Source organism: Castanea sativa, chromosome 8 (genome assembly GCF_040712315.1).
Source record: "Castanea sativa cultivar Marrone di Chiusa Pesio chromosome 8, ASM4071231v1".
Taxonomy (NCBI): Eukaryota; Viridiplantae; Streptophyta; class Magnoliopsida; order Fagales; family Fagaceae; genus Castanea; species Castanea sativa.
This window is the reverse complement of record NC_134020.1, coordinates 19171459-19182603: the sequence shown is the minus strand read 5'-3', so window position 1 is coordinate 19182603 and position 11145 is coordinate 19171459. Positions and strand designations below refer to the sequence as shown.

The window sequence follows — 11145 nt, the reverse complement described above, 5'->3', positions numbered from 1 at the left end:
TTTTTGTGTTGTATAAATGCCTTTGTGTGTATTATATTTTTTCTTTTTCTTTTTGTATCTCACAAATCTGAGAATTTGTGTAAATTCCCAACATAACTAAGTTTTATCTCAATATTAATTAGATAAAGTTTAGTTACAAAATTTGTTGTAGCCTAAGGCTAAAACCTTACTCAATATCATTAAAATTACTACAAATTTTGAAAATTTAACCGTTGAATTTTATGTTCTTTACACTCTTAATACACATGTCAAATTTTGTGTAAATCAGATACTATTTACTATATAATTTATAAGATTATATTTTAAACATAATTTGAAACTACAAAAACTTGTAATTTAAGTAATTTATTGATGACATAGTTATTGATATTTAATTTTCTAAAAATTTTACAAGCATGGAGGATATAAGAAAAAAAAAATGTAATCTAATAGTATATTTGTCAAAATTCACTTCCAATAAAAAGATATTGAGTGAGGTTGTAGTCTAAAGTTACAACCAAATTTGTAACTAAACTTTATCCATATTAATTATAGGCTTTTATGATTTTCAATATGTACTATATACCATCCATTTACTAGTTTGGTGGGATAATGCACATGTTAAACAACAAATCAAGAAAATATTTTAACCAACAAAAAATAAAAATGCAAGTATACCGGAATTATCATATCATTGAGGCCCTTAAGTGAAACACTGCTTGCACTAATTGCCTCCACTCACAGCACATTGCTGTTTGATGATAGCTCTGTGATTGGCCTTATTCCAATTTATCATCTAGCCAATTAAAATTAGAATCAAAATCAGTGTCACTACTCACCACCAATATTGTTGCCCTTGTCATCATATCAATCATCTTTTACAAACAGGGCACAATTAGGTCGTTTTTTTGGTACATGCGCGCGCGTGTGCACACACACAGGTTTATTTCTTTGGCAAGAAAGAATGTGCACCTAACACATGCAACTTTATCTAATGCTAGCAACGACCGTGACCAGTGACTACAAACCCTAACGAATGCTTTTTTTTTCCACATAAACTAGGGCTATGGATAATGTAGGATTCCGCATTTGGCTGGCGAAAAATGCAGGAATATAACAATGAAGATAAGGGAAAGATGACAAAGCTCCAAGTAGTAGTACTAAGCTTTTTTGTTGGAATACATTAATTAAGTGATCTAATTCCCCTATATATATAGAGACGTACTCAATTCATACATATTTCATGTTTCCTTTGTTTCATTTGAACAGATTTCTCAGTTGTCAATCTGCTGTTATGGCATGTTAGGGGAGTTCGTCTCGATGGGAGTGGACAAAGGAGTTGAGGGTCCAGCTAAAACTTTTACCTGTGGGGATAGGACAAAATTAGGACCACTGGGCTTTATTGAATAGTCTGAATCATGAGGCGAAAAATCTAGTTGTGAACAAGGATAATTAAGGTGTCATCTATTTAAGGAAATCTTTAGAGATCTTGTGTCACCGATGTGAAAGGAACAAGAGAAAAGTCCCCACCAGGAGAGATGGATGGACTTAACAAACAATACATGAGGTGGGGCTTGGTTCTCAGACAAAGAGAGGTCCAAGATATTTTTGGTTCATACCTCTCTGGGGTCTACAAAAAGAGCTCGTGTTGGTGGGGTTTTTGTCAATTCTTGGAGGCTGTTTCTCTCTTCGCTTTTCAAGGCCTTAATACACCACAAATCTTCTGGGCACGAGAGCAATTTCCAGTGTGGGATGTGATGTCTCAGCAGCGTGTCCTTACCCCCAACTTCTGTTACGATAACCTTACAGTCCTTAGACTTATTTTTAGCCATGTTGTGGACAAATTGGCACAAACTCCTCACTAGCTTTCCCGACAATGGGCCCTCCTGGTGCACCCCATACATGAAATAGAATCCAAATGGATGGAAAAAATCTGGTAGGGAAGGGAGTTTCAAGCATGGGAAATATTTATCTATCAATCTTGAGCTTTTCGTGTATATTAAGCAAGATAGAGGTGCTTTCCCTAGCCTTAGCTTGAATAGCTCCCCACTGTTCCATACACTTAACATGGCCCAACTACTCGGAACTTGCCTCCCATCTGATCCAAATGACTCACCTCTAGGAAAAGCCACCCATGTTCCCAAGCTTAGATGATTCTCTAGTATGTTGTCTATGTCATGGGGAAAAAACTCTATGGAAGACATGAATTTTCGATAGAGGAATTCAGCTTGTTCTCTCTTCAGCTTTACTATCTGAACGTTGGATGAAATATGAAAAGAGCGATTGATGTTAACTGGGTTAACTAGTATAGCCGGAGTTCTGAACCTGATGTAGCCGAACTTGTTCACAAAGAGCTTCACTGAGGCCTCGTTGTCTTTCTCGGTGGCCATGTAAGCATAGTCAACATCGTTGGCAATGAACCACTCCTCTAGCCGACGCACTAGACTGGACCCAATCCCTTTTCTTCGATGAAGCGGTGCTACCCTTAGGCCTAGGATATAGCCCACCCTGGCTAGGTCCTTAGGATGCATATGAACTCTGACAACCTTTATAGAGCCTTGAATGACACCAACAAGCTCCTTGTCTAACTCAGCCACCTATCGTCAATAGGCAGTTCTTTCGATTAGACATCAATACAATACATGCTATATTGATATATAGCCATATAGGCAATAATTAAGGGTGCGAAGAAAACTGTAAGATTGAAGAGATATGAGAAGAATGAAAATGAAAAGAAAGCTGTACCAGCATCTTATACATCGGACTGTTTCGAATTCTACATATGGGGTCACCCATGGTATCCGTGAAGAGAAAAACGCGTTCTCCTGGCCCTACCTCGCATCTTCGCTCCAGATCTTCCACTTGAGTTCTATCGGATTGCCCTTCATAGCTTCGAATTATAAGCTGCTCAAATCCCATTCTAATCCAATACACTTTCACACACACTCATAAGCACGCACCAAAGATGTGTATATATATATATATATATATATAGCATGCAACAGAAAGAGGGTGGTTTTTGTATTGTATAAAGATAAGAATAAGAGAGCTCAGAGGCCAAAAAAAAAAAAAATGCGACTATATTGATATATAGTATAATATATATGGTTTAGCAAAGCAAAAAAGACTAGCTTTGCCTTGAACTTTCATTATGATCATCATTTAATTTATATGGATGGAATGTGAATGGGAATGGGAATTGGGAGTGTTCTCTATCATCAACATCAACCTCGACTTCGACAATAATATTAAGACAAAAGGCGATTAAAAATAGTATGTGCATTTTGTCTCTAGCTTTTGATATTGTTAACCTGAGAATTAAAAGTCTCTATCCACGTTAGGATAACCTCAGCCTCACGCCATAATGCACGCCTAAGACTATGTGTTGTTGGCCGAACCCGATTTGTTAGCCAATTAATTAACAAATTTGATTAATCCGTGTATAAAATTTTAATGGTGTCCTTTCTTTCTATACATGTAGACTTATCCGTATCTATCAAGCTTATTCCGATGTGTATCATAAATATCTTTGAATCTAATCGTGGACTAACGAGAAAGAGAAGCTTATTATATATTATATATTCTAATATCAACCAATCATAACATGGTGGCCGTAGAAAGATGCACGTACTTGACCTAAGTGATGAGTCTAGATTGTGTCGGCGGGACCGCGTGTACACCGTATGGTGCATGGTAGCTAAAAAAAATATTGATTAATTAGTGAAGAGGATTAAATTAATTAATTTTAAGGAGTCTAGTGTTTGTTTAGTTTCATGAGCTTTATGGAAGGAAAGAAGTCCCTTTCTGTTCCCACTGAACTTTCAATTTTACATTATTTAAACTGTGATTTGTTTCTTGTAAGCTGTATGAGTTTAGGTGGTCCATCCTCCTTTTAGACACTTAGATTCGATAGTGAAAGTGAAACCCCACTAAATACTTGCCTCACTTTCTTCTATTAAGTACATTTTTTAAAACTTTTAATCACAATATTATCATAAACCTGCAATAAGCGCGTGGGAAACAAGTGCATGATGCTACAATTTATTCAGCAAAATATATCGTCAATGGGATTCTAGGACTCAAAATATCAAGATAGAAGTTTCTATTCAATCCATAATATTCTTATGTATATTTTTTTTAGCTAGGATAATAAAGAAACCACTATGCTAGCTTAACTAATATTAAAAAAAAGATCCTGCTGCCCTTAATTTTGAGTTCGGTTAGTTTGATCACATATGTTGGACAAATAATATGTGAAACCCTAATCCGATGATTGGGTGGAGGGAATTGAGGGGAGAGTGAAGGGGTGGAGTATGAAAGATAACTATAATATATTGTTAACTTTTTAACTTTTTAAGCCTTGTTTGGTTGGAGTGACTTTTGGGATAGAAAAGGGGAGGAAAAAATATGGGTGATTTTGAATAGTACCCTTAATTGGCTTGAGGGGCGATTTTGGTGGGGTTCAAACGTGCTCTTCTAGAATTCACCATTTTAGAGTGTGTTTTTTTCCTTCTCAAATTGGGGAGAAAGATAGGCTTAGACAGGAATTGACTGGTTTACCCCTCTCCTTCCACCACCTTAGTTTCTTCTCTATTTTTTCCTCTATTTGTTTTTTTTTTTTCCAATTTTAACATTCAGCTCCCCCCACCCTTAAATATTAAGTATTTTTTTCTTATAAATTATCAATTTTTTAAAATGTAATTGCAGCATGAGAGTAAATTTATACAAACACAATTTTTTATCCTCTCATTTTTCTTTTCAACCAAATAAAACTGTTTTCTATTTTTTTTTTCACTTTTTCACCACAACCAAACAAATCTTTTCTATCCCTCACTTTTTGACCACCTTTTCCACTCATTTCCTTCAATCGCCCTCTCTTCCAAATGTAACATAAGTATTTGACTATTTGTCAATAAAAAGATAATGATTTGGCAATACCCTATAAAACTTTTTATTAAAAAAAAAAATTATGATTTCTTCATTCCTCTAATTAAGTAGTGCTCTCTCTCTCTCTCTCTCTCTCTCTCTAAAACATTATTTTCATGTTTGGAAATGCATTTAAGGGACTAGAACACGCTTGTTGGGTGCTTGTTTATATCATCTTGCAATTGGCATAAAAAAAAAAAGCACTAAAATACATGAATGGATTATATAGCTAGAATACTAAAGAAATGACTATGCTTAATTTTAGATTTGGTTAGTTTGATTAGGCATGTTGGACAAAAATAGCATGTGAAATTCTAGTCCTATGTTTGGATGAAGGGAGATAAGGGAAAAGTGAAGGAGTAGACCATGAAAGAAAACTAAAATATGCTTTTAGAATTTTAGTATATTCCGGTCACTTTCTCTTCTTCTCTTATTCTATCAAATGTAACATAAGTATTTGTCAATACACAAATAATAATGATTTGAAAATACTCTATAAAAATAAAAATAAAAGAAAACAAAAAAGGGACTTATTGATTTTTTTTTCATTCCCTTAAGTATGTGATGCCCTCTCTCTCTCTCAGACATTATTTTTCAAGTTTGGAAATGCATATAAGGGACAAGAGCGCGCTTGTTGGGCGCTTGCTTATATCATATTGGCATAAAAAAACAAAAGCACTAACAAACATGAAACAGAATCCCCAATAGCACATAGAATAATTAATCATCTCACAAAACACTACTCATAAATGGCTCACGAAGCCCAAACTGTCGCTATTATCCTCTTTTCCTTTCCTTTCCTTTCTTCTGGCCCTAGCTTTTTTTTTTTACCTACTTACTTCCAACTACCTCACTTTTCCTAATTAATGATTAGACCCCCATTATTACTAGAAAAGACACGTACACACCAATATATATCACATATGCTCCATTAACCAATACCAAAGTATACACGTGGGAAAAAAAAGCCCTCTCACCCCACCCGTAAATCACAGTTGGGTCCACCACTAGCACCAATGGATGTGATCTTTGCTAGACAAACATATATTTTCGATACTGTATAGGCTTGTAGCTTGTAGTTGTAGCTGTAGGTCCCCTCGCTCTCTCTCATTATTCAAAGCCTCCACGAGTGCTCCTCCAAGAAGTGTACAATCTGTCTTCTTTGTGTTTTTCTTTGCATGCATTATGTTGTCCTCTACATGCTTTCTTAATTGGATGGATGGATGGATGGATGGATGCTTTAAAGCTATCAACTTTATAATGCGTCCATGAGTAGCGGGGAGCCACATTTCTCAAAGGAAAGAGCTCAATAGGTAGGCCCTTCCTAAAGCACTTGTGAGGGTTTTAGGGAATTTGGATTCTTTGGACTTCTCAGATTGGGTATTCCTTTGTTCCAGTTGCTTCTTTCTCTTCAAACTTATCTGCTCAATTAGTGCACTTGTCAAACTTTGAGGGTTGCTATGCTAGTGTTATTGTTGTTGCTAGCTTCTTAGTATGTTCGAAAAGAGTCCACTTAATATATATATATATATATATATATGTCATCTTTATCCACTTCCTCCGATCCTCTCATCAAACCTTTTTAGAGATGCTTACAATGCGTTATATATTGCTACTTGCTAGGGGGCCTCATATTGATGCTCCAATTGATTAATTAATGTGCATAAAATATATATAAGTAATCTGTGTCTATCATGTCCTAATTTAATTTGATGCTCATGATTATTGGTATATTAGATATTTATAGCTCAAGAATATAATGTTGAACCTACTAAACCAACAAAGATAGATGGAACATATCCATCCCAATTTCCTTGGCTTAGGATAGATATTTGAATCTATAGGGCACTGACTGAAAGTGGAGATGAATTGGCATCATTAATTCCCCTAGGCAAAGCCCACGTAGCAAACCAGAAGACAAAACTAATACGCAACCTTGTTTATTGGTACAGATAAGTGCCTGTAAATGTAATAAATGATTAATTATTGGAAGGACATATGATTTCCTTGCTCAAATTACTAAAAACCCTTTGTGGGAGGACCGCATTCATTTCCACAAACGGGCAATTGTGGGTATTCACTATATATATCAAAGCATCCTATTCCTTACAGGCATTTGGCTAGAAGGTTCCACATATAAAAAATGAATGAAAACCCCAAACTTTATACTACTGAAAATAGGCCAAGCAAAGAGAAGTTTCAGACACGTAGTGTGAGAAGAGAAGGGATACTGCTATATATAGACCCTTTTACAAAAGGGGTAGGTAATCGTAACCTTTTATACTAAGAAGCACGAATGGGATATTGACACTAGCTATAGGGCACGGGATATGAAAATAAAAGAATTCTATAAAAATTAAGACAAGATGGGAACACCAAAATTAATTAATTAATATTTTTATATATTTTTAGCCACATTTGATAAACTTTTAGGTACATTTTTTCTGTTAGGCTTTAAAAGTCCTTATAATTATGAGAAATAATAAATTTAAAATAAAAAAGAAAGGAGGTTATGTGATTTGTGATTGCTTCCTTAATATGGTCAATATATTGTGTAAACTAAAACAATAATTGATGAAAAAAGAAATGATGTCATGTGTGTTACGCACATGTGTATCACTATTCACCCACTAATTTGAAGGGACATAATTATTTATTCAGGAATCGACAAATTACTACAGTGACACAACTTCTGTAACTTAGTCTATTATAATATATGCATAATAAAAGTAGTGTTAATTGTTGACCTATGCAAAAGTGATGTTGCTCTAATAACGACTTTCCATCTTATTAATTGTTTGTTTCATTTTTCTAAAAAATGAATTATTTTCCAAAAATTATTTTCTTTAAAAAAATTTCATTTTCCTATGTTTAGTAGTGATCCTTAAACTGAGTAGGAAAACTAGTTCTTGACTTTCTTTATTTAGCTTCATGTGATATAGAGTTGTTTTTTCTTATTTAGCATTGTATGAGATAGAATTGTTTTCCAAAAAAAATTAGTAGAAAACAACTGTATCTCATGCTAAGCTAAATAAGAGAAGTTAAAAGAATAAAAAATGAGATAATTTTCTATAAAATATATTTTTGAAAATAATTTATTTTTCAAAAAATTTTAATGTTGAAACATGTAGAGCGTGATATATTTGGTAGTAATCTTAAAATGAGTTGAAAACTAGTTTTTGACATCGCTTGATTTAAAGTTGTTTTCCTTATTTAGCATCACATGAGATAAAGTTGTTTTCCAAAAAAAATTTAGTGGAGAACAACTCTATCTTATGCTAAACTAAGGCAAGTTAAGAGATAGTTTTCCTTTGACCTCCTCCCCTAATTACTTAATATAAGAAAATGTGAAAAATTATCTTCACATAAGATTTTCTATTGAAACAGACGGGTGGGATTGCAATTTCCCATGTTTTCTTTTGTACAGAACTAACTGTTTTTACTTAAGTCGCCCAAAAAATTCGGCCCAAGCCTTGGGATATACAAGTATCAAGGCCTCAGACTTGAGTTTGGGCTTTACCCATATTTCATAGATTCTCTATTGTGACCCATTTTACTATGAATTTGGGCATTATAATTTTAAACACAGATGGTTGTTCTTTTGGAAATCTTGTAGGGCTAGAGATGGGGCGGTTATCCGTTCCTATACTGGCCTATGGATTAAAGGTTTCTTTTTGAATCATGGCATCACAACAAATAATGTAGCCGAGTTGGAAGCAGTAAGATATGGTTCAATGTTAGCTTGGAATTTGGGCTTTAAATTTGTTATTTTGAATCTGTATTCTACTTTTTTTATACAATGGCTAACAAAAAAGGGTCCATATGCACCATATCTCGTTCCTATAATAATTGATGATTGCATGAACCTTATCGGATGAGAGTGGACTGTCCATCTTCTTCACGCTTACCCTGAGACTAATGTGGTTGCAAACGCCACTAGCAAAAAGAGGAAGTTCACAAGAAGACATAATTTTTGTTTATGAAATGTTAACGTGTATAGTGTTATGGGTTTTAGGCCCAACTAGATTACTTGTATAGCACATATTCTTGTACTACACCCTTACTTGTACTGTACTCATATGCCTCCTATATAAAGGCACTCATGTGTATTACTGAGAAATACAATGTACTTATTCAATATTTCTAACATGGTATCAGAGCCACTACTCTAACATTTTCCTAGCAGTCTTGTCTTTATTGGTGTTACTCCATTCTCAACATCGCTTCTGCCATCATAGCAGTCGCCGTAGCCTCCCGTCGTTGAACCTCCGACGTCTCCCAACCGTCATCTTTAGGTTCCGAACCTGCAGCCGTTGTCGTTGAGGAGTCCCACACTGCATAGACCACTGCTCTTCTCATCATCGACTCGAAAATTACTCCGATTAATTTTCAACATGTACCACTAAGATCGTCTTTATTGGTGTTACTCCATTCTCAACTCGTAAATTTTGTTTTTGCTTATTTTTCTTCTAAATGCAGAATAAGGACAGGTCTTCTTCTTGTTGCAATAATCGACGCCGACAATCTAGCAAATGTTTTTACAATTTTTGCAAACGTTTTGGGCACAATATTGAGACTTGCTATCATCGCAACAAATCAGTTGTTTCAATTTCTGCTGCTGTTGTTGCTAACACTGTGATTGTCCAACTAATGGCTCCCATCTCTGCACAGACTAAGTCTTCAGGTCGCACTTTCACCATGTCCATAGATGACCTTAAAAATATCATTGCTAATGTCATTCGTATGGTTGGCAATGCATCTTATTCCTCTTCTCTCTCAGCTTTATCTAGTATGTCTCCTTCCTCTTGGCTTATGGATTCTACTTGTTGCAATCACATGACACCTCACTTGTCCTTATTTTCTGAACTTAAACCTGGACCACACCCTCTTAATATTCACACAGCAAATAATTCCACAATGTCTAGTTCCGTTTCGACCTCCAACCTCTTGGTTCCTAGGGTCTTTAATGTTCCTAACCTTTCTTACAATTTATTTTCTATTGGACAATTAGTTGAGTTGGGTTATTATTTTGGGTGTATTATGCAGGATCCGAGAACGAGACAGGAGCTTGGGACCGGTCCCAGAGTTAGGTGTATGTTTCCCGTGGACAACCTTCGTTTTCCACTTGTTGCTCTTGTTTCTGTTGTTGCAGCTACTGCAGTTTCTTCTATTTCTTCCTTTGCACTTTGGCATGCTCGACTTGGTCACGCATCTTCTTCTCGGGTACAACAATTAACTTCTAGAGGTTTGTTAGGTTCAGTGTCTATAAAAAATTTTGATTGTCTTTCATGTCAGTTAGGAAAACAACCAGCTTTGCCTTTCAATATTAGTGAATCAATATCCACTGATATCTTTGACCTTATTCATTCTTATGTTTGGGGGCCTTCCTCTGTCTATGGTATTGGTGGATCTCGATATTTTGTTGTCTTTGTTGATGATTACTCTCGCTATAGTTGGATTTTTAATATGAAACATCGTTCTGAATTATTACAAGTATATTCTAATTTTGCAAAAATGGTTGAAACTCAATTTTCCAAACATATCAAAATTTTTCAATCTGATAATGCTCTTGAGTACACTCAATATGCTTTTCAAGCTGTTTTTCACTCCTATGACACTGTTCATCAACTAACTTGTCCAGGTACCTCTCAGCAAAATAGTAGACCTGAACGAAAACTTCATCATATTCTTGACATTGTTCGTACTCTCCTTCTCTCTGCCAAAGTTCCTGCTCCTTTTTGGGGCAAAGCTGCCATTCATGTTGTTCATGCTATTAATCGCATTCCCAGTCCTGTCATCCAAAATTAAACTCTATATGAGCGCCTTTTTGGGTCACCTCTAGACTATCGCCACCTTTGCTCCTTCGGTTCTGCTTGTTTCGTTCTTCTTCATCCACATGAGCATAACAAACTTGAGCCTCAGTCAAGCCTTTGTTGTTTTCTTGGCTATGGCGAAACTCAAAAGGGGTATCGGTGTTATGATCCTGTTTCTCATCGTCTTCGTATTTCCCACAACGTTGTCTTTTGGGAATATTGCCTTTTTGTCGAGCTCTCTCATTTTCGTACTTCCTTACCTTCCTTCTCTGTCTTAGATCTTTTTTCAGATGAGGCACATATTCTTTCTGTAATCGCTCTTGATCCTCTTGTAGGTGCTCCTGATTCTCCTGTAGACTTCTCTGTCCAACCATCAAATATCCTTGATCCATTTCCTAGTTCACCCTTTAATGAACAGGTGGAAGAT

At 35.5% G+C, this 11145-nt stretch overlaps 1 protein-coding gene across 1 annotated transcript; it reads right to left on the bottom strand.

Annotated features, from left to right (window-relative positions):
- Window positions 1–1352: 1352 nt before the first annotated feature.
- On the bottom strand, window positions 1353–3121 carry LOC142606636 (putative N-acetyltransferase HLS1-like). Its single transcript, XM_075777956.1, has 2 exons — window positions 2725–3121; window positions 1353–2576 (listed from the first exon to the last, which is right to left on the bottom strand). The coding sequence occupies exons 1-2, from the start codon at window positions 2896–2898 to the stop codon at window positions 1593–1595; spliced, it is 1158 nt and encodes a 385-aa protein (XP_075634071.1). The 5' UTR covers window positions 2899–3121; the 3' UTR covers window positions 1353–1592.
- Between the last annotated feature and the right edge of the window lie 8024 nt (window positions 3122–11145).

Bases quoted from the DNA above. Each gene is read 5' to 3' on its own strand.
- LOC142606636 (XM_075777956.1), bottom strand. From the start codon at position 2,898: ATGGGATTTGAGCAGCTTATAATTCGAAGCTATGAAGGGCAATCCGAT. The intron at 2,577-2,724 runs GTACAGCTTTCT...TATTGACGATAG, and splicing joins GTCCGATGTATAAGATGCTG to GTGGCTGAGTTAGACAAGGA.